At 38.0% G+C, this 24,539-nt stretch overlaps 1 protein-coding gene across 2 annotated transcripts in view; it reads left to right on the top strand.

Annotated features, from left to right (window-relative positions):
* Positions 1-658: 658 nt before the first annotated feature.
* Positions 659-24,539, top strand: part of SLC7A2 (solute carrier family 7 member 2) — a 36,528-nt gene continuing 12,647 nt past the window's right edge. Inside the window, exons 1-7 of one of the 2 annotated variants that reach the window (XM_007459905.1) lie at positions 659-663; positions 11,021-11,411; positions 11,891-12,046; positions 15,246-15,411; positions 16,569-16,702; positions 17,944-18,166; positions 20,412-20,548. In XM_007459905.1, the coding sequence (XP_007459967.1) occupies positions 11,036-11,411; positions 11,891-12,046; positions 15,246-15,411; positions 16,569-16,702; positions 17,944-18,166; positions 20,412-20,548 (1,192 nt within the window). In that variant the 5' untranslated portion in view covers positions 659-663; positions 11,021-11,035. Of the gene's footprint in view, positions 664-11,020; positions 11,412-11,890; positions 12,047-15,245; positions 15,412-16,568; positions 16,703-17,943; positions 18,167-20,016; positions 20,157-20,411; positions 20,549-24,539 lie in introns of both variants that reach the window. The other variant, XM_007459904.1, reaches the window with a different exon arrangement.

Below are 24,539 nucleotides of genomic sequence, written 5' to 3'. Positions count from 1 at the left end.
CCATCAAATTCAGTAGTGTTTAGGAGAATCACTGAATTGTGGCAAGATTTGATCAACAATCATCAAAGATATACAGATTTAAACGTCAGTAATCTAGAGAGCCCATTCATCTAGAATACCTTGTTTCGTGAAAACGTCATGCCAAAAACTCCTGTGTTTAGTTTTCTGACAGTTCAAAGAGATTGACGTGGAAATTTTAACTATGTTGTAGAAGCATATATTTAAAGTTACTATCTGTTTGTTTTTTTGTGTTTAGAATGGGAGTGCAAGTTTTAAATGGTGAAAACACAAACAAAACTGTCCTTGTATAGAGTTGTACTGAAGTCATTCAGACATTATTTCTTCATCCCTTCTTATTGTTATCTATAAAATACATGCCTTATAAGGTTTGGATTTTTGGAGCTTGCAAATAGAATAAGAGCTCAACAGTCGATCGCCTAGCCTACAAACTTGTCTGGCCCGTCCCGCACTGTTCTCCTTCTTGACTCTTAAGGTGGAGATGCCATTTCTCCTTCTACCTAATTTCAGCTCCTCAACCCAGCACTGATCTTAGTCTTCCACATCTCCAGAACCTTGCTTTATCCATTCTCCCTTTTGGATTTTCAGCCTCTCTTTCTCTCTTGGCACTTTCCCATTGGTATCTAAACAGATTAAGTTTCTTCTGTATAAAACGCTCTTCCTTGATTCCATGGACCCCTCAGGGCATTGGCTTGAAAAAGGCACGTGAACGTATTGCTTTCGTTTCCTCACTGCCCATAATTTTGCAGTGTTCAAACATTTTCCTTTCATTTCGAGCACCGTCTGACACTGATGACCACGCCTTCTTTCTTGAAAGCTCACTCCTTTTTTGGGTCAGAACTTTTCCTGGTTCCTTCTATCATTCCTGCCTCCCCTTTCCAGCTCCTCTGTGGGGGGTGGTAGTGGTTCTTCTCTTTCTCCTTCTTCTTCCTTCCCTCCATCCCCCTCCCCCTCTCCTTCCCCTCCCACTTCTCATCCTGCTTCCCATTCCTTAAATGTGTGCATCTCGGGGCTTCCCTGGTGGCGCAGTGGTTGCGAGTCCGCCTGCCGATGCAGGGGACGCGGGTTCGTGCCCCGGTCTGGGAGGATCCCACATGCCGCGGAGCGGCTGGGCCCGTGAGCCGTGGCCGCTGAGCCTGCGCGTCCGGAGCCTGTGCTCCGCAACGGGAGAGGCCACAACAGTCAGAGGCCCGCGTACAGCAAAAAAAAAAAAAAAAAAGTGTACATCTTTTGTATTTCCTTTCCTTCCCTTCTCCTGTACAGTCTCTCCCTGGGTGATACTGTCTATTTAACTATCATCTCTATGCTGATCATTCTCAGATTTCTTGTCTTCTGTGCTCTCCTGAGCTTTGCTGAAACCACATGGCAATTCCACACATTCCTTAAAATCAGAGTGGTCAGAAAGAACCTCCTTCTTGCTAATTCCTCATATAAGGCACACAAACCATCCAGCAGCTCTGGGTCCCAGATCCACACAGTCATCAACCCCTATATCCTCCACCTCCTAAAGGGCACTGTAGCCCATCCGTTTCTCTTCACCCCACTGCCTTTACCCTAGAAAAGGGTACAGGTCACAGTCCCTCGTGCCCAGATTATCCCAGTAGCCTGTTTACCCTTCCCCTTAACTCCAGTCTTGATCTTTCTCATCCCTTCCGTACAACACAATCAGAACAATAATTGTCAAGTTGTGTATCTGGTTTAAAGTCCTTCAGTGATTCCCCACTGCCCTCAGGGTCAAGTCCAAGCTCCCTGCATGGCCTGGGGATGCCTCTGCTTACCCCTACTTCCCTCTAGCTTTTCCCCCAGCCCCTGAGCTCTGTATGCATGAAACTACTTTCTGTGCCTCTGCATTTGCTGTTCCCTCTGCTCAGAGCACTCATCATCCCACCACTCTCCCCCAGCCTCCTTCCCATTGCACCTTCAGATGGCTAAATCCAACTCATCCTTTCAAAGGCCTCAGATTAGACATAGCTCTCTCTAGGAAAGTTCTTCTGACCACCTGAACCCCAGTCAGAGTCTGAGTGAGGAGCCCCTCCTGTTGAAACAAGAGGGAAGGGGGCAGAGCACAACATTTAAAAGAATGACATAGCCCTTGAGGATGTGACGTAAATGGGTTAGAACCAACTAGGTCCAAGATGACAGAAGATTTGACTTCTAGTGGACCTTGAGCATCATTTTAGGCTCGTTGTAATACACTAGCCAAATGACACACCTACCAGCGCCATGACAGTTCCAAGGCCAACCAGAAAAGGGCAAAAAGTGGGCAGTGGCCCAATTCCTGGAAATCCCCTCCCATTCCCCAAAATAGTTGGAATAATCTCCCACTCATTAGCCTATGAAATTACCCAGTCCATAAAAACTAACCACCTATATTTCAGGCCCTCTTGCCTTCTGAGATGAAAATGGCCCACACTCTGTCTGTGGAGTGTGTTTCTCCCAAGGCCATTCTCACCTTTTGAGACAGACCGCATTCTCTCTATGGAATGTGTATCTCTCTAAATAAATCCACTTCTTATCTATCACTTTGTCTCTCACTGAATTCTTTCTGCGATGAGACATAAAGAACCTGAGCTTCAGTAAGTCCTAAGATGAGGTGTGTGATCTCAATTAAAAGACTGTGGATCAGCTCGGTGCTTTGTGACCGCCTGGAGGGGTGGGATAGGGAGGGTGGGAGGGAGGGAGACACAAGAGGGAAGAGATATGGGAACATATGTATATGTATAACTGATTCACTTTGTTATAAAGCAGAAACTAACACACCATTGTAAAGCAATTATACCCCAATAAAGATGTTAAAAAAAAAAACAAAAAGACCGTGGGGTCAAGTCTCAGTCTGAATTATAGCTGGGTTCAAGTCCCAATCTGAGTTGTGTGGTTTCACTGTGGGCCCCTCTCGCCTTCCCTTGTGCAGAAGCATTTGCTTCATGATAGTGAACTGGCTGCTGTCTGCGCCGCCCACTCCACTGTAAGTGCCGTGAGGGGAGAAATTTTGGCAGCCTGTTCATGGCTGTTTCAGTGCCTAGTGGTGTGCACCAAAGTATTTGTGGAACTAATAAAAGGGTGAAAAGTGCTTTTAGGAAATCTGCAATTTTTAACAAAAAATAACCCACTAACATTAAGGTCTAAAGGCAGGGGTGTTGAGAAACTTCTCTTCTGTGACTCAGGAAACTCTTAAAAACCCTCTCGAGTATGATAAAATATTTCCAGTGCTTCCTTTATTCTCCCTCCCTTCATTGGGTGAATAATGGCTCTGCTACTGGTTTACTACTATACTTCATTGGTGAACAAAATGTTTTAAACGTCTTTAGTAAGTGCTATAGAGACTCTGTTTGCTGTTTCTGGGACTTTGACAAGGTGGAGGATGTTCCTGGCTCAGTAGTGGGCATTGGAGAAATAGAGGTACCAGGAACCCAGGTTGGATGTATGTCTAAGAATAGATTTTCTCTGCCCTATCTATATAAAGTCACCTTTCTCAGGTAGAGGGTATATATGTCTGTGCGTGTGCATAAAGGACAGACCTAATGCATATTAAACTCTATGAGTACCTTATTGGAGAAATACCTAAATAAATTCAAGTTATTCCATCAGGACACCTGCTCTAGGAAAGAAGAGGAATTATCAGGAAACCCACCAGATATGGCAGGAAGTAGCAGAAGATTTGAAGGGTTGAAATCAGGAGTAAGGTTGCTGGAGCCAGCCCTACTGATACCACCTTGACCTTCATCAGTTGCCTCTGGTTTCAGGGAACAGAGATCACTCAAAATAGAGTAAGTGAACAGGAAGTTTGTTGAATGGATACAGAGGGCTCACACACTCAACATCGGGAAGGACCTGACCCATTCAGTGGTGTCATTCAGATTTTCAAGAATATTGAATGAGTGTACCTGGCCTTTGGATATTAAACCCAGAGTCAGGTGTCTGGTCCGGTTACCTGTAGCTTGGGGGATGGGAGGAGGGTGCTATGAGGAGAGCAGATTCTCTTCCAAGGAGGTGTGGGCAGGTGGGCAATGACTAGGCTGTCTGGCGAGATGGCAGCTCAACCTAGTGGCTGTGAATAAAGGATCCAAAGTCATGCCTGCTGGGTTCACCCCTGGCTCCACGTCTACCTGTGATATTGGCTGACCTCTGTCTGCCTCAGTTTCCTCGATACTATATGAGTCCTGATCTTATAGGGATATTGTGAAGGTTCATGGAAGAATAAATTAAAGGGGCTTAGTAAGCACACAGTAAGCGGTCAACAAACATTAGCCATCTTTATTAGCCTAGCACTTCCTAGAGTAGTGACGGGTGTGAAATACCTTTGCAAAGTGTATCTCTTGATGTTTGAAATGGCATGTTAAGGGTGACTGGGCTTAGCCAAGGACACTTCCTTCAGTTGCTGCTTGGAGAATGGGAACAGGTGCTACCCTCTGGCATTTGGAGTGATTTATTAGCCGGAGATTGCTCAGCCTAAATGGGAACGGGCGTCTGCCCGGGGCTGAAGCGAGCCACCAAGATCGTTGACTGAGTGGGTCGCTGACTGGGAGGATATTCTGATTACCCAGCTGCTGGGGGCTCTGTTTCTTCTTTTCTTTTTTCTTTTTTTTTTTTACTTCCTCTCTTCTCCAACCCTAAAACAAAAGTTGGATGCTTAATTTTTTAAATTGCTCTGCATCTATTTGAATGAGACAGCTAGGTATGCCTTATTCCTGTAATTTGGCCTTTAATAAAGCTAAATGGATTGACGTGTTTTGAAGCACCAGCTGCCTGTACAAACTAGAATTCTCCATCAGCTGTTTGCTTCGGATGTCCTTAGAAAGATGCTTGTCTGTGTCTGGATTCTGTGTCAGAAGTCTTGAAATAGTTTAACTTCTTGGTAGCACCGATTTGATATAAAAGGGGAGGAAACATAAATATTATTGCCACAATGATTGTGACTTTATAGTGGTCTCAGTTGTGTCCTTCACTTTTACTTGTTTCTGCATTTGTGTTCACCTATCTGGGGAAAACTTTGGAGGATGATACTGTTCAGAAATTTTGCTTTGGTGAAAAGATAAGTTTTGGACCAAATATAAGTGAAATGTATGTGAAGGGGTATTTTGTTTTCCAGAAAAATAAAGGTTTTAGGTTTGAATGCAAAAGTTTGTTGTTGTTTGTTTTTGTTTTTTACCTACCAAAGTGAACAGTTACCATTTCTGATTATCTTTTATCCTGCATGTACTTCTGGTGTATTTTATGAGAAATTAATCTCTTGAAAGTAAGAGGAATGAAAGAAAGATCAATAATTCCATGGTATTATGTCCATATCTTTTTTCCCCTTTCACTAAATTATTTAGCCTACAGTAAAATTTGAAAACATTTTCTGAACTTTAAAGTTATAGAAATGTCATTGCAGCTCTATTTACAATAGCCAGGACATGGAAGCAACCTAAGTGTCCATCGACAGATGAATGGATAAAGAAGGTGTGGCACATATACACAATGGAATATTACTCAGCCATAAAAGTAAACGAAATTGAGTTATTTGTAGTGAGGTGGATGGACCTACAGTCTGTCATACAGAGTGAAGTAAGTCAGAAAGAGAAAAACAAATACCGTATGCTGACACATATATATGGAATCTAAAAAAATGGTCCTGAGGAACCTAGGGGCAGGACAGGAATAAAGACGCAGACATAGAGAATGGACTTGAGGACACGGGCAGGAGGAAGGGGAAGCTGGGACGAAGTGAGAGAGTGGCATGGACATATATACACTGCCAAATGTAAAACAGCTAGTGGGAAGCAGCCGCATAGCACAGGGAGATCAGCTCGGTGCTTTGTGACCACTTAGAGGGGTGGGATAGGGAGGGTGGGAGGGAGGGAGATGCAAGAGGGAGGAGATATGGGGATATATGTTTATGTATAACTGATTCACTTTGTTATACAGCAGCAACTAACACACCCTTGTAAAGCAATTATGCTCCAATAAAGATGTTAAAGAAAAAATTATAGAAATGTAATTGATGTTGAGTTTGGAAATTGCAAACCCCAAAGTTCTAGTTGAGAGAAAACACTCACACACAATGGGGCAAAGTTCCCAGGCTTAACATGGTTTAATCCCTTTTTCCCTATCAGGCCCAAAACAGAAAGTGCAAATATCTCACCATGAAACCAGCAATCACGTGAGGAAGGAAAGTTGGTTATAGGGTTCAGAGGAGAGCATCCAGTGAGGATTTGGTGGAATGCCTGCCCTTGCAGCACCTATCTCCCGTAAGATTTGCTGTCAGGGCCTGTGATACTGATGCCGAGGATTAAGTTTGAAATTCCAGCCTTTATGTAGGGGAGGAGCTGCATTTCTGTGCAGCTAAATGCTACGTCAAACTTTTGAACCGAAGTGAAAATCCAGGATCAACTTTTGACTGTAATTAGCAGATTTTGCAAGATTTCTGTGGTTGGTGGAAAAGAGGTCTGCTTTATATATAGTGTTGTTATATCATCAGGCCTAGGGATTTATTTGACCTAAAACTCTACATGGTCAAGTTTACAACCTGGATTGAGGAAGTTTGAGAAGGGGATAATTCCAAGTTGCTGAGGAGGGAATTTAGCTTTCTGGCAAGAATGAATAAGGGCTCCATCGGGGAGTTAGATGTCTTAAAACTGTTATACTTAGGGTTGGGGATGGGGGAAGGGACTCAGAAAGATCTATCACCAGACTCATTGAATCCACTCACAGACTTTACTGCTGCCTGAGCTGTTGCAGATCCCTCCGAGGCTTTCTGTTGGCTAATTACATTTTCAGATCTAAGCAAATATGTGCATATTTTACGCCTCAGTAGAGAGGCCACTGTCTTAGCAATTAGTAAAATAACTGTTTATTGAAAAAAGATACGTGTCTGTTTCTAGTATCACCAGAATCATTTGTGACCTCATAGGAATGTTGATTAGAGTTTTATATTTTAAGGTTCAGGTCATGGGTGTGAGTGTTGCATGGGCCTCTTCCCAAAGTCTAACATCATTGTCCTTTACTTACATTTATGTAGGGTTCATACTAAGTACCAATCCTTGGTCACGGTGGCAACAGCTGACAGTGGGTATGATGGTTTGGATCGTTGTCTGCTCTTGGAAAAACAGTCTCTGTCCTCCAGACCAAATAGAATCACCTTCAAAATCCTTGCATATTTTCACTGCATAGTCGTTTGCTGATGAGACAACACACCAGAGTCCAGGCAGGGACAGCAAATGCAGACATGTGTCAAAGAATAAGTATGAGTGGATTTTTTTCAGCAATGAAAGAACCTTCTAGAAATGAGAGTAAGGTTGTCATAACCATTTACATAAGGAACATATCTTTTTAAATGCTTTAAAGGAAAAGTTACTAAATTTTAAAAAAGTAAATATCAAATTATATTACATTAGACACAAATATCTTATTTTTTCTCATTCTCCTGTTGCCACTCTACTTCCATATATCAGCGTATCTCCACAAAAACATATTTAACAAAAGCAGGGGATTCTTTTTTCTTTATTGACTATATGATACACCTGCTAGGATTTAATAAATGTTTATTTAACAACGATTCATTAAATTGACCCAGTATGTTTTTACATTGCTTTTTCCCATCTCATTATATTTCTGCAAAGTCGGTTTTGTATCATAGCTTTTGCAATCAGTATTTTATCAGTTGTGCGTAGTTAAGACTGTTTGCCAAGGACATTGCCTAACCTGTCAATTCAGAGAAGAGTTTCTGACGTCTGCATTTCTGTTACTCAAAAGCAAATGAATGCTTGACAAGTGGCAGCTTTGACTTATTTGCTCAGGGCAACGCAGAAAAACTGAACATGAAATACTTTCCATTTTTAATAGGAAAGAGGCAGTAGCAATCAGATCTTCTCTGATTAAAGCTGTATGTTTCTGTAAACAGTTCTGCTTCCCATGTAATCTGGAGTGAATTAAATTCACTTTTCTTTTGACAGGATGAGGGTCACTCATTTATTCATTTTGGGTAACTGTTACTAAGAAAACCTTTCACTATTTTTAGCATTTCAAAGAAGGTTGTTTATCGGTTGGCTTGCTTATTCTTTTTTATTTTTATGCTATCTTGTGTTTGTGTGTGTGGGGGGGTTAGAAACTTCGAAAACAACATGGTGACCATATTACCAAAAAAAGGATTAAAAAAATAAATAAAAGCTCACCCGCAGTCATATCACTCTCCTTTCTTCTTAGTTTTCCTTGCTTCCTTCCAGATTCCTTTGCAATAGTTGTAGAATTTGTCTTTTATTCATAACATGTGAGGTTAATCAATCACTTTACCAAGAGTGTTTTATTTAATTAATGACTAACAGGTGTGCCTCATTCTGTACATCAGTTGTCTCCTAAAGTTGTGTATGACATGTTCCATTTTCCTATGATTTTAAGTCATTACTAAAATTCAGTGGGTCTTCATTTCTTAGCATTTTTCAGTTGGCACTTATCCCTAATTCTTGATCTTTGCACACCTCTGTTGTATAAAAATGCTTAAATATTATTGAAGGTCAGCATTTATAAATCCCTTCAGCTGCCATCCTCCCACCTCAGTTGGCCTTTGTATAACTCCAACTTTTCACTTGATTCTTTTTTAAGCAAAACACTTCTCTCCCTTATCTTCTAGATGTGTTATATGAGAAATAGCTATTTAAGGGCTAGGTAAGGGTAGAAATTGATACACATTTGATTTATGGAAGTTTGATAGATTTTGACTTTGGAAGCGCAAGTATGGGCAAAATGGGAGATGTCATCTGTTTCTGCAAATTTTTCAACAAGTATTTGTGAAGTGCCATGCTTGGCACTGTGCCAGGTGGTGTGGAAGATAATGATGTGTAAAACTTTATTTTTATTATCAAGGAACTTTTCACTCATTTTCATTTTTCTTTAGGATTTTTCTCTATATTCTTTGAATCAGCTGCTTTCAACATCAAGGACTTGCATTTATATTGATGTGTGAATAATGTTGAATGAGTTAGCTTTATATACTAAGGTTAGCATGAAACTGGATTATTCATATCCCAGAAATGTTTTTCTCTTATGAGCAGTAAGTCATTGAGATTCAGTATAGAAAATTTATTATACTACTATCTTTATTTATTGTTTGTTTGTTTGTTTGGTTGGTTGGTTTTTTGCGGTACGCGGGCCTCTCACTGTTGTGGCCTCTCCCGTTGCGGAGCACAGGCTCCAGACGCGCAGGCTCAGCGGCCATGGCTCACGGGCCCAGCCGCTCCGCGGCATGTGAGATCTTCCCGAACCGGGGCACGAACCCGTGTCCCTCTGCATCGGCAGGCGGACTCTCAACCACTGTGCCACCAGGGAAGCCCTATACTACTGTTTTTAAATGAAATAAGTTTTAATAATCGTTTTCTTTTATAGAGATTAAGGTCGAGAAATGTTCAAGGATTTATTTCATAGGATAGAAAGCCCTAAGTTCTTCAGAGAAGATGTCAAGCTGTGATCTCATGAGTTTAAGCTATTGATAATGAGTATAACAAGATTGAAGGGATAACATTCAGCCTCTGTAGATCATTGTGCAATCAGGGTAAACATGACTCTGAACTTCTAAAAGTTAAATACATTTAACTTTATGTAAAATGTTGCATATACTATTATATTCCTTATTCCTCAGTTATTTCTTAGTCTTCTGAGTTATATGTCTCCGTAGACAAGGCCATATAGTGCCTTTTAATTTTTATATTTCTTTTGTATATAAGTTGTACATAGTCATTGGAGGTAAATTTAGAAACATATTAGCTATATAATATATATTGTATATTACCAATATTACTGTTAATATTTTGGTATGTTTTGCTTCAGACTTTTTACTGTAATATGTGTATTTTTTTCCTTACTAAATCCACGTTTTATAACCTGACGAATATTTTTTTCAGTGTTAGGTTGTTTGGGCCTGTAAGGTATGGGGAGTGAGACCTTCTGTCTACCTTATTCATTCCATTTAAAAAAGAATATATCTGGGGCTTCCCTGGTGGCGCAGTGGTTGGGAGTCCGCCTGCCGATGCAGGGGATGCGGGTTCGTGCCCCAGTTCGGGAAGATCCCACATGCCGCGGAGTGGCTGGGCCCGTGAGCCATGGCCACTGAGCCTGCGCGTCCGGAGCCTGTGCTCCGCAACGGGAGAGGCCACAACAGTGAGAGGCCCGCGTATCGCAAAAAATAAATAAATAAATAAATAAATAAATAAAAAAGAATATATCAAACTTGGCATGGACTTTGACTTTATTTATTTATTTAGAAATTGCAAGTAAATATCAATAAGCATGTGTGTTTTATTACAAATTCATACTTAAAGCATAAGTGAATAGCAGTTTTATTTAGAAAACTCTAAGCATGTTTTGGGGGGAATTTTTTTTAATTCTAAAAGGTTCAAGTGGCTCCACATTAAAATGAAACAATGAAATGAAAGCAGAGCTCACACATATGTGATAAAGCTGTAGACCACATAATGATGGCGTTTTTACCTGCTTTTAGGCAATACCTAGATTGTAAGTCTGGTAAAGCTGGAGGCCATACCAGCGTTCCACACCGTACTAGACATAATCTTGCCACAATCCCTGGCGTGTAATAAGGCCTAAAAAAATATGAGTTCAAGGAATGATTGAAGAAAAGAGACAGAGAGAGAACCAGAAAGATGAGGTGATTTACCCCTTTGCTTGAAGCAACGACAAATAAGCCACCTCTTGGAATATATTTCTATCGGCATATCCTTAAAAATTGCAACAACAAACAAAAATGGCAAAGCTTTTTAATCGCCCAAGGCTCCTATTCCTTTGCTCCCCAAATAAGTCATTTGTGGCAGATCCTTCTAAAAGGCCACGTCGAGTGAGCTCTGAGAAAATCACAGCTTTGGCTCATTCAACCCTCCTTCTGATTGCTCCAGGCCGCACCTCCAGCAAGGAGTAAAAGCAATCAGGTGGCACAGCTGTGCGGAGAAGCTGGGAGGGTAACTGGACGGATGACGGTTCCAGATCAGTTTTTAACCCTCTCCCTTCTCTTCTTAAGGTTGCCATCTTCAGAATGATTCCCTGCAGAGCAGCGCTGTCTTTTGCGCGATGTCTGATCCGGAGAAAAATCGTCACTCTGGACAGTCTAGAAGATACCAAACTGTGCCGCTGCTTATCCACCATGGACCTCATTGCCCTGGGCGTTGGAAGCACTCTGGGTGCCGGGGTTTATGTCCTCGCTGGCGAGGTTGCCAAAGCGGATTCTGGCCCCAGCATCGTGGTCTCCTTCCTCATCGCTGCGCTGGCTTCCGTGATGGCAGGCCTATGCTATGCTGAATTTGGGGCCCGAGTTCCCAAGACTGGGTCTGCCTATTTGTACACTTACGTTACTGTCGGAGAACTGTGGGCCTTCATCACAGGCTGGAATCTCATTTTATCTTATGTGATAGGTATGTTTCCAAAAAATCAACCTAATTGGGTAAAATGGTAGAAATGGCACTCCTGAGTCAGCGGCCTTAGGGTTCCGTGATAGGTCTGCATTAATTAGCAACTAGGTGATCAGAGTGTATCTGTTGATCCCTGTGTGTCTCATTTTTCTCATCTCTAAATAAAGTGTCTCCTTCTAGTTGCAAAATTCGGTGATTCTGCTTCATCTCAGAATATGCCATCTCTTAGTGGGTTTGACAACATTTCTTAAAAAACGATAGCTCTTTAATGCAAATAAAATTGCCTGATTCCACAGTTATGGACTTGAGCATTTCATTGCTATTGTATAATTATAAAGTTATCAAGATAATTTTGTATGTGATTGAAATGTTCAATTCTGTCTGAACTAACCCATGATTATCCTAGAATAGAGTAGCAAAAGATGTTATGTTAATTTTCTCCCACTGACTTTGTATTCTCTGAACGTTCTATGTTTTGGAAGGAACATCAAGTGTTGCAAGGGCTTGGAGTGGCACCTTTGATGAACTTCTTAGCAAACAGATTGGTCAGTTTTTCAGGACATACTTCAAAATGAATTATACTGGCCTTGCAGAGTATCCTGACTTTTTTGCTGTGTGCCTTATATTACTTCTAGCAGGTAAGAAAACCAATTACATTTCTCCCTAAGATGAGCCGGGCTAGTTGTCCCAGGAAAATAGGTTACCACTGAATTTGGGACCTGAGTTCGAAGGTTAGGCAGCATACTTATACACGTGTTACTATTGGACATCTGTGGGCCTTGTGACTAGGTAGAATCACATTTTATCTTCTGTGATAAGTATGTTTCAAAAATAAATCTAAATTACATGGAACGGTAGAAATAGAACTTCTGAGTCAGTGACACCTGGAATGCACTAAATAATCAGATAAGGTACATAAATTTTATAATACTAATTGGAGATTTGCAGGAATGGCAACAAAGCTTCAATAGGAAGGATATAAAATTTTTGGCCTTATTTCATCTTGTTAGTTACAACTAAGGATATTTGCAAGCATACTGTTTCTAGAAGAAATTCTTTCTATTTATGCCTATATAATGTAGACATCTGGTTGAAAAGGGAGCATATTCAAACCACCCGTCATTTTTTTTAATGTAGACATTATGGAGACAAACATACTTGATACTAGAATTTTCCTGTTTTCATCAGTTTTGTAGCACAATAGTTTAGAAAGCCATAGGAATTAGAGTGACCAGGTTTTCAACTCTACTCTGCCACTTCCTATCTTTAGAACATTGAGTGACTTAATCTTTCCATGACTCAGTTTGTTCATCCATAAAATGAGGACGTCATTGTTTATCTTGTGCAGGCTTTTTACTTGATGCATAGTAAGCTCTTAGATGGCCGGCAGTTTTATTTTGTAGGCATAGCTCATCCCTGCTGTCCCCTGATATTTGTTTTAATTATTTGAGCATTTTCAATCTTGATTGTCATCCTACCTGGCACTCCTGCTTAAATCCATCAAGGATTGCACTAAGAATAAAGTCCATGTTTATTCCCATTTCCTGCTTGATAGACCCTTGCTTTCCGGTCCAACCTTATCACTAGCTACTTTCTCCCTATCTTTCTATAATTTTTCCTTATAAAATTACATAATTAAAAAAATAACTTTACCCTTTAAAATGTTAGCCATTAATTTAATGTTTTAGGTAGGGATATGGTTAGGGACATGAACAAAATTTATAGGTCCAAGTTATTTGGCATTTTCCTTCTAATGTCAAGAAAAATTGCATGAATTGTTTTTCAACAGGTGATAGGTTTTATTTGTTTCGGTTTCTCAGCCGCCTAGCTAACATTAAATTAGTTACATCACATTTTATTTAAGGATGGTTTCAGTGACCTTAAATATTCAGCTTTAATCTCTAAACAATGAGAAGCATGTAGTTATGACACAGTTTCAGTCATTAAATTCCATGGCAAGACTCAGGCCTTGGCCTATATCTTATGTCTCATGTTCATCAACCATCATGTCTTTTCTTTCAGGACAGGCTAAGATTACATGACAACTTTGTTCTTAGAAACTTCAAAGACCAAAACCTCCTGTTGTAATCTTTATTCATATTATAATGCCAAATGTCTTGTCAACTGAGGCTGTTGTTTTATTAAAGATACAAGGGAAGTGTATGCAGCATTTAGATGAGAAGGCTAATTTACTGGTGGGAGTTGGGGATCTCAGAATGGAGAGTGCACTTGGGGTATTGGGAAACTTTTATAAAACTTGGCGGTGGCTTTGTTATTTTCCCAAATGTATAGTAGTATAGTGTATATTTCCAAGGTGTAGAGTTATATAGTGTTCCCTAATCTGACAGATAGTTACAGAGTCAGTAATTGTACTGACAGAGTCAATAATTGTACTGACCATACAGTTTTCCTTTATATTAATATAGTTGTATTCTTGTATAATTCTGGGAACTATACAGGTAGGAGAATGAAATTCAGCTTTTCTCATCGCTACTTGGATAATTTTGCTTATTTGATCATGGGTGGTACAGATACGGGGAAGAAGCAAGTATGTATGTGATATAAGCCTTTCATCACAGTTATTTCCCCAACAGTAAAAAGTAAACTTTCTTTGATCCATAATTCATATCTTATACAAGATGTATTAAAGATATAGATATGATAGATATAATCATGAAAGTACTGGAAGGAAACAAAAGTGAATGTTTTGGGGTTAATATTAGGGATAATCTTTCTAGAGGTAGAAACTAAAGAGGAAAAATTTATATTCTAAAACTTTCTTACATGTTTAATCAATACTAAGATTAAAAGTACATGATAAATTGGGGAAAACATGCTATATACATATACAGTGAGAGAGCTTATAGCATTATTGTATAAATAAGTCTTATAAATCAATATGAATAAGAATAGCCTAATGGGAAAAAATGGACAATTTAAATTGGGCCAAACTTTCTGGAGACTGTTTTGATGGTATGAACCAAAAGTCTTACATAAAGTGTATACCGTTGATATGGTATTACCTTATAGAAAATTATTGTAAAGAAATAATTAGAAAGTGTAAAAAGATATTTATAAAAGGATGATTAGGTCAGTACTGTTTATAGTTGTAAGAAACTAACAGTGACCTGATTGTCTGTAAATATAGGAGTAAAATGTAGTGTCTCCATACAGTAGAAGAGTATGTGATTGTTAAAAATGAGGTTATATGTTTGTTGACATGTAAATGTGTGCCTGTGTGTCTTTGTGTGTGTGTGTGCAAAATTCTGGAAAGGAAATTACACTTGATCTTTTTTTCCTTTCTTTCTTTTTCTTTTCTGTATCTTCAAGTTACTTGAATAGGAAATTGATTGCATTTACAGTCAGAATATAAAAATAAAACTATTAAAATGAATACTGATTTAACAAAATATTTTTTGTCATGTCAATTGAATAATTATTTTGTTTAATGTATTATGTAAATATGAGGCAGACAATATAATTGAGCTTTTACTTTAAAAAATTTTCAGCCATTAACCTTGAAATGGCTTTTTAGAACAGCATTTCATTAAAATTAAGTTATTTTACCTATCCATTGATAATAAAAGCCAGTTACTAAATTTATTCATTTATCGGAGAGTTTGGGATCTCCTGGCTATGAGCACAGTCTGCATTCTGAAATCAAGTTAGTTTTATTCACAGTTAGGTGACTAAGAACTCTCAATAGAAAGGGATAAATGTCAGTTAAATATATGAATGCTGGTGAAATGATATCTTAAACCTTGTAACTGTCTCAAAATGCTGTTGCCTTTTCCTAAAGGTTAGGTAAACATTAAAATACCCTTTCTTTTTCCATAGGTCTTTTATCTTTTGGAGTAAAAGAGTCTGCTTGGGTGAATAAAGTCTTCACAGCCATTAATATCTTGGTCCTTCTCTTTGTTATGGTCGCTGGGTTTGTGAAAGGAAACGTGGCAAACTGGAAGATTAGTGAAGAGTTTCTCAAAAATATATCTGCAAGTGCCAGGTTAAATATTTGGGTTTTTCCTCTCCTATTTTGAGTTTTTAAAAATATTTGCTTGCTTTTGTCTTATGTTACATTTTCCTCTAGAAAAACTGTTCTCAAGCTGTTTGCTTCAGAGAACTTTCTGAAGGTCTGTTCTATTTCAAGACTGTTCTTCCTGAATGCATAGGTATGCTTACTACTGAGCAGCTGTTTAAAGCCATGCAGTTGCTGGATCTTAGTCTCAAGCCTGGCTCCAGTTTTAAGGAAGAGCAAGGACAGGTCCTAACTATTGGAAGGATGGTTTTTTCCCTCCAAAGATTTGTCACCTCAAAGTAACATAGAGCATTTTTGAGTCATGCATCCTTTAGTTTTTCCTTTGGGGACACTATTTGGTTCCATTGCATTCTTTCAACCTTGTAGTAATTTTCACGCCTGCTGGTTTTTTTGAGAATGTTATTGATTGCATAAGCAGAACTGTCTATGTATTTCACTTTAAACCTGATAATCTCAAATATTAAATTAATTATATATGAAAGATTTCATCCTAAGATTTATCTAAGCATAATATTCCTATGTGTAAATAAGATTACAAAAATGTCTATTACATGAAGTGGTGTACATGTACATGTTTTTCTTTACATATGTTGTTTGTAGCCATTCTGATGAGGCAAAAATTTAGTATCCTCTGGTTTTATATAATTTTTCACATGTAATAGAATATTCAACTTCAGTATTTTTAATCAAGATTAGAGAATTTTATTTCACCTTGTCAAAAGTCCTCTTAGTAAATTTTTCAGATGTACAGTCTGCCCCACTGTCTACGAGAAGAGAAAGTTTCTTGTCTTTATTTCAGATCATGGCCCATATATGGGGTCTCTGTTCTCAAAATCCTGCCTGGCTATGAGTTCCAGCCAGAGTGGATCTGAGTCTTCTGCTTATGCTAATGATCAGCCTCTAGTTGAGTGCTGGTAACCAGAGAGGGGTGCCATTATTGAGAACACCACCACATCCTCTAGGATAGGATGAAAAAACTCAGAGTTTACCTTCAGTTTTGTACACATCAGCTTCCAAGGGCTGATGAACACAATAACCTTCCGAGGCTGTAGTTTGAGACAAATTGCTTGAAGCAGCAGTTTTCTAGGAAAATGACTTTCCAGTGTGCTTCTTCTCTTCCTTAGGGAGCCACCTTCTGAAAATGGAACAAGTATCTATGGGGCTGGTGGTTTTATGCCTTATGGCTTTGCAGGAACTTTGGCTGGGGCTGCAACCTGCTTTTATGCCTTTGTGGGATTTGACTGCATTGCAACAACTGGTAAGAGCAGACTCTTGGCTCTATGTTGGAGGAAAAATTGTTCTTTGAACCACATGAGTACCCATAGGTGACAACAGAGGTTCAAGGGAAGAGAGTGGAATTTGGGATAATAAGGGCTGGTTCCAGACCCAGAAGTAACACCAGCTGTATAAAAAGAAAGTTAGTGAAACTCTCTGAGCTTTGGTTTCCATATTGGTAAAATCAGGAGAGCAATACCTACCTCTCAGATGTTATGAAGGGTACCTAAGATGATGAAAAATACTTTGCAAGTTGTCAGCTACTTTATAAGTGTTGGTCATAATTACTACCCTTAACCTTTGGTCTGAAAGTGCTATCACAGTGAGTAACAATGATGATCATGCTCTTAAATTGTTTCTTCTTTAAGAGGACAAAATATGTTGGGTTAATTCTTTTCTCTTTATCCTGTACAACAAAGTAATCATGCTACAATTAGTTAGTCCCTAAATGCTTCCTCTGGGTTCACATTATTGCATGGCCTTATAATTGACCATATTTTGGGTGTTTCAACTGCCAAATTGTATAAGAAAGATTGAAAAAGTGCTGTTTTTTATTAAAACTAAAATTTAATATAAATCAATGCACTGAATAGAAGTTTGTCTTCATATATATGGAAGCCTTCATAATTAAGGGCCTGCAGCATGCCATGATGTGTAATCTCTGTGGAGGAATCATTTTCCAAATGGATTAAGACTTCTATCCCTAAACATTTAATAGTGCTGGGATAACAATTTTTCTTTCTGGAAATGGGAAACTGACTTGCAGGATTTCTTGCTTTCTCTTCTTGCCTCTGGGCTTTGATCTTTTTAATTTTCTTTTCTTTTTTCTTTTTTTTTTTTTTTTGCGGTACGCAGGCCTCTCACTGTTGGCCTCTCCCGTTGCGGAGCACAGGCTCCGGACGCGCAGGGTCAGCGGCCATGGCTCACGGGCACAGCCGCTCCGCGGCATGTGGGATCTTCCCGGACCAGGGCACGAACCCTTGTCCCCTGCATCGGCAGGCGGACTCTCAACCACTGCGCCACCAGGGAAGCCCGGGCTTTGATCTTTACGTGACAGCACAGGACCCTCAAGAAGAGAAGAAACGTCATGTAGCATAGATGGAGCAAGCTGAGAAAACAGAAGGGACAGAGCAGAGTAGAATTACTATGAAGGCGAAGAAGAATTCATGTTTTACCTATTCATGTTTTATTAAATATGCAAATCTTTCGTTTATGTTTCCTTAGGTGAGGAAGTCCGGAATCCTCAGAAAGCTATTCCTATTGGAATTGTGACTTCTCTGCTTGTTTGCTTTATGGCCTATTTTGGGGTCTCAGCAGCTTTAACACTGATGATGCCATACTACCTCCTCGATGAGAAAAGCCCCCTTCCTGTAGCGTTTGAGTATGTTGGATGGGGTCCAGCCAAATATGTCGTTGCAGCAGGCTCCCTCTGTGCTTTGTCAACAAGGTACATTGCATTGCCTTTGGGGCAGGGCTGTCTGGGCTACTGCAAAGGTAGTCAGTGCCTAAAGAATTGCTTTTGTATGTTTTAAAAATAATCCTAATAGGAGGAACACATTATACAACTGTATTCTCTGAATAGTTCGCCCAAATTGCCATATCAAAATCTTAAGTGATAAAAACGTTTCCCCCGTCAGTTAAAACTCAGTTTTTCAAGATAATGATGATCCAAGCTTCTGTGGATATATATGGCATTAATACACACTTATATATTTCATACATATTCATATATATATATGTACTGTAAAACTTTACAATGCTTATACTAGTATGTTTCCCTGCTGGCTTTGGTGTTACTTGTAGTGCTACAGACAATTGAGACCTTATGTGCAGACTTGACATTGTCTGCTGTCTTTTAAAATAATATCAAGTCTGTAATGAGTGGAAGCTATATGCTGTGGCATTGTTAAGTACAATGTGCTTTTTATTATGAAGCACTGAGACTTTTTCCTCTCAGCACTGATCAGAGTGAACTTGGTGTAGAAATGGAAATTACTGTTCTCAAGTTAATGGTGGAAATTTGTATAAATCTATGCAAAAAAAATAGTTGAATCTCAAGTATTCAGATTTTCAGTAGCTGCTTATTTTAATATTTTATGATTCATTTCTCAAGTTTCCTGAGCTACTCATATTTTAATTTAACATGTGATCATAAGATATTTCATTTGAGTTTTATATTGTGCTATACTTAGAGCATTCTTACGAAGAGAAAAATTAATCTCTGCTTAATTACTAATTTTTTGAAGTGAAAATAATTTTCTAAAAGTCTGAAATTGGAAAAAGACATTTTTTTGTATAATTCATCAACCTAGCTTTTTTTCCCCTCAAACTCTCTTTTATTTTGTATTTATTTTGTATTCAAGATAATATTAAGCAGCAATTAGAAATTACCTCTGTTGGTTTCTTAGCCATCTTCCAGTGTTGAGGTTTATTCTAAATAGTTTCAGTTTCAAAAATCTGAACTGTGGTGATACCTTGCCACCATGGTCTTAGAAGAGAGATGGACAAAGATTTATTTGTGGCCAACTCAACCCAGCTTTATTAAAAGATAAAGAAGACGGATTTAAAAAATATATTTTACTTACTTTCTCTTTCAGTGGTTATTTTTTACAACTAATTCATATATGGAATGATGCAGCCAGTAAACACACAAGTAATTCAAAACATCTAAAGCAAAAAATCATTTTCTTAAACTGCACTGTTACTAACGTTTAATTGCGGCTGTTTTTATGTACTAAATATACAGTGAGTTGATTTTTTTGTGTCTTTTTCTGTCTTGATTATCTTATGATGCTAAGAATTATTAATTTGATCAAAGATCACACTATATAATGTGTGATTTACTAAATAATGGTAAAATAAATATGAAAAATGTGTAGTTATTGAATAAATGAAGTGACTATACTATAAAATCAAATTAATCTTTTCTGTAATTACATATCAATTTATAAATTTTATTTTCTAAGTTAAAAATGTCTTAATGATATAATTGGGGTTTTTTTGGTCTTAATTCCTTATTTTTAATTTAGTAGTAATCATGGGCCTGCACAAATGATTTGCAGTATTGTTTTTAGTCTGATAATTGTGCTGGGCAAATATCTGTAAGAGAATAATAAGTAGCACAATGGTTAATTGGTATCTATTTTTAAATGCCCAATCATAATACATTTTAAAAATAACAAGACTTCGTAATCACAGCTGTGATGCTGAGTTTTATACGATTACTTAATTTCAGTTCTGGGATGTAATCTTGCATGAATGTGTTTGCCATACTGCATGTGTTTGCTTTTTATTCAGTCTTCTTGGATCCATTTTCCCAATGCCTCGTGTAATCTATGCTATGGCGGAGGATGGGTTGCTTTTCAAATGTCTAGCTCAAATCAATTCCAAAACGAAGACACCAATAATTGCTACTTTATCATCGGGTGCGGTGGCAGGTGAGAGAGTTGACTTTTATTAAGTAAAGGGGGATCGTTTTTCATCGAGGATTCTGGAAAAAATTGGAAAATTAGGTCATTTTCTGTTTTTATATATATAAAGATTAATAACTTTTTTGTGAATATTTCCGATTTTGAATTTCTTTTTTTGCTATAGGTTCTGTACTTTAGTGTGTCCAGTCTTTACCAGTATATACTCATCTAGAATAATACTTGTAATAACTCACATGTGGATTATGAATTTTTCTGTTCTAGTCTTCTGGGTTCCATGTTTCCTTTGCCCCGAATTCTGTTTGCCATGGCCCGGGATGGTTTACTGTTTAGATTTCTTGCCAGAGTGAGTAAGAGGCAGTCACCAGTAGCTGCCACATTGACTGCAGGGGTCATCTCTGGTAAGCTTTACAGACATAGGATTCTTCAACATTGGACTTGAGCATTTTATGCGCATGCATGGACTTATAAAGAGGGTCTGCTTGCTGTGCATGTAAGTTAAGAACAAAATCACTGATAAATTAGGGTATAAACATTGGAATCACATCTGCAAATTGTGGTGGCGGTGCTCTACCGAAATTCATAACTGACCCTTTGGGATTTGGTCCTATTTCGTTATCTTAACCTTTGGTGCTTCTAACAAATGTGCAAAGGTTTGTAATGGTTCTTCACTATATATCAGCTATCAGATGCTTTTCAGATTGATGAATGACCACATAAAATTATTTATTGACACACAAAATGTTAATTAAAGAATGATTACTTAATACTTGAATTGTTAATTAAAAATAATGATTCAATATTTTCTTTTTTGTCCAGGATTTAAGTTGAATATTGCTAAACGACCATAGGATTTTTGAAAAGCTAAAGTTTACCCATTCTTAATTAAATATAAGAAATGTCAAAGATAATTTATACTTGGTCATTGTTATCACTGCCCTCAGTATGGTGGCTAACCCCACTTCCTGGGCCACCATGGTTCTCTAAGAGTTACTAATACCTATACGGTCATAAACCCCATTAGGAATCTATTTTCCCTTTCAACAGTTTTGATATTAAGTCATGTTAAAAAAAAACACACAAACTCCATTTGCCTACCTTTTGGCATGTCATAATATCCATGTAAAATGCTTTTGGACAGATCCTTTTTTTTTTTTTCTCACAGTTCTTTTAAAATTTGTTTAATATGTCTTTATTGGAGTATAATTACTTCACAATGCTGTGTTAGTTTCTGTTGTACAACAGAGTGAGTCAGCCATATGCATACATATATCCCCATATCCCCTCCTTCTTGAGCTTCCTTCGCACCCTCCCTATCCCACCTCTCTAGGTACTCGCAAAGCACCGAGCTGATCTCTCTGTGCTATGCCACTGCTTCCCACTAGCTATCTATTTTACATTTGGTAGTGTATATATGTCGATGTTTCTCTCACTTCACCCCAGTTTCCCCCCTCCCCATGTCCTCAAGTCCATTCTCTATGTCTGTGTCTTTATTCCTGCCCTGCCACTAGGTTCATCAGCACCATTTTTTTTTTAGATTCCATATATGTGCGTTAGCAAATGGTATATGTTTTTCTCTTTCTGACTTACTTCACTCTGTATGACAGACTCTAGATCCATCCACCTCACTACAAATAACTCAATTTCATTTCTTTTTATAGCTGAGTAATATTCCATTGTATATATGTGCCCCATCTTCTTTATCCATTCATCTGTTGATGGACATTTAGGTTGCTTCCATGTCTTGGTTATTGTAAATAGTGCTGTGATGAACATTGTGATACATGACTCTTTTTGAATTATGGTTTTCTCAGGGTATATGCCCAGTAGTGGGATTGCTGGGTCATATGGTAGTTCTATTTTTAGTTTTTTAAGGAACCTCCATACTGTTCTCCATAGTGATTGTATCAACTTACATTCCCACCAACAGTGCAGGAGGGTTCCCTTTTCACCACATCCTTTCCAGAATTTATTGTTTCTAGATTTTTTGATAATGGCCATTCTGACTGGTGTGAGGTGATACCTCATTGTAGTTTTTATTTGCATTTCTCTAATAATTAGTGATGTTGAGCATCTTTTCACATTCCTCTTGGCCATCTGTATGTCTTCTTTGATGAAATGTCTATTTAGGTCTTCTTCCCATTTTTTGATTGGGTTGTTTTTTTTTCTGATATTGAACTCCATGAACTGTTTGTATATTTTGGAGATTAATCCTTTTTCTGTTGTTTCATTTGCAAATATTTTCTCCCATTCTGAGGGTTGTCCTTTTGTCTTGTTTATGGTTTCCTTTGCTGTGCAAAAGCTTTTAAGTTTCATTAGGTCCCATTTGTTTATTTTTGTTTTTATTTCCATTATTCTAGGAGGTGGGTCAAAAAAGATCTTGCTGTGGTTTATGTCAAAGAGTGTTTTTCCTATGTTTTCCCCTAAGAGTTTTATAGTGTCTGGTCTTACATTTAGGTCTTTAATCCATTTTGAGTTTATTTTTGTGTATGGTGTTAGGGAGCATTCTAATTTCATTCTTTTACATGTGGCTGTCCAGTTTTCCAAGCATCACTTATTGAAGAGGCTGCCTTCCCTCCATTGTATGGTCTTGTCTCCTTTGTTGTAAATTAGGTGACCATATTTGCATGGGTTTACCTCTGGGCTTTCTATCCTGATCTATATTTCTGTTTTTGTGCCTGTACCATACTGTCTTGATTACTGTAGCTTTGTAGTATAGTTTTAAGTCAGGGAGCCTGATTCCTCCAGCTCAGTTTTTCTTTCCCAAGATTGCTTTAGCTATTTGGGGTCTTTTGTGTTTCCGTACAAATTGTAAAATTTTTTGTTCTAATTCTGAAAAGAATGCCATTGGTAGTTTGATAGGGATTGCATTGAATCTGTAGGTTGCTTTGGGTGGTATAGTCATTTTCACAATATTGATTCTTCCAATCCAAGAACATGTTATATCTCTCCATCTTTAATTTCTTTCATCAGTGTCTTATAGTTTTCTGCATACACGTCTTTTGTCTCCCTAGGTAGGTTTATTCCTAGGTATTTTATTCTTTTTGTTGCAATGGTAAATGGGAGTGTTTCCTTAATTTCTCTTTCAGATTTTTCACCATTAGTGTATAGGAATGCAAGAGATTTCTGTGCATTAATTTTGTATCCTGCAACTTTACGAAATTCATTGATTAGCTCTAGTAGTTTTCTGGTGGCATCTTTAGGATTCTCTATGTATAGTATCATGTCACCTGCAAACAGTGACAGTTTTGCTTCTTCTTTTCCAATTTGTATTCCTTTTATTTCTTTTTCTTCTCTGATTGCTGTGGCTAGGACTTCCAAAACTATGTTGACTAAGAGTGGCAAGAATGGACATCCTTGTCTTGTTCCTGATCTTAGTGGAAATGTTTTCAGTTTTTCACCATTGAGTGTGATGTTTACTGTGTGTTTGTCATATATGGCCTTTATTATGTTGAGGTAGGTTCCCTCTATGCCCATTTTCTGGAGAGTTTTTATCGGTGTTGAATTTTGTCACAAGCTTTTTCTGCATCTATTGAAATGATCATATGGTTTTTTTCCCTTAATTTGTTAATGTGGTCTATCCCATTGATAGATTTGTGTTTATTGAAGAATCCTTGCATTTCTGGGATAAATCCCACTTGATCATGATGTATGATCCTTTTAATATGTTGTTGGATTCTGTTTGCTAGTATTTTGTTCCAGATTTTTGCATCTATGTTCATCAGTGATATTGCTCTATAAATTTCTTTTTTTGTGATATCTTTTTCTGGTTTTGGTATCAGGTTTATGGTGGCTTCATAGAAAGAATTTAGGAGTGTTCCTCCCTCTGCAATTTTTTGGAAGAGTTTGAGAAGGATTGGTGTTAGCTCTTCTCTAAATGTTTTATATAATTCACCCGTGAAGCCATCTGGTCCTGGACTTTTGTTTGTTGGAAGATTTTTAATTACAGTTTCAATTTCATTACTTGTGATAGGTCTGTTTATAGTTTCTAATTCTTCCTGGTTCAGTCTTCCTGGTTCAGTACCTTTCCAAGAATTTGTCCATTTCTTCGTGATTGCCCATTTTATTGGCATATAGTTGTTTGTAGTAGTCTCTTATAGTCCTTTGTATTTCTGCGGTGTCAGTTGTGATTTCTCCTTTTTCATTTCTAATTTTATTGATTTGTGTCTTCTCCCTTTTTTTCTTGATAGCTCTACTAAGCGTTTATCAATTTTGTTTATCTTCTCAAAGAACCAACTTTCAGGTTTATTGATCTTTGTTATTGTTTCCTTCATTTCTATTCCATTTATTTCTGCTCTGATCTTTATGATTTCTTTCCTTCTACTGACTTTGCGTTTTCTTTGTTCTTCTTTCTCTAGTTGCTTTAGGTGTGGGGTTAGGTTGTTTTTTTTT

The sequence above is a fragment of the Lipotes vexillifer genome, unplaced genomic scaffold (assembly GCF_000442215.2).
Source record: "Lipotes vexillifer unplaced genomic scaffold, Lipotes_vexillifer_v1.1 scaffold614, whole genome shotgun sequence".
NCBI lineage: Eukaryota > Metazoa > Chordata > Mammalia > Artiodactyla > Lipotidae > Lipotes > Lipotes vexillifer.
Note: the sequence above shows the minus strand (reverse complement) of the source record. Positions and strands in the feature narration are given on the sequence as shown.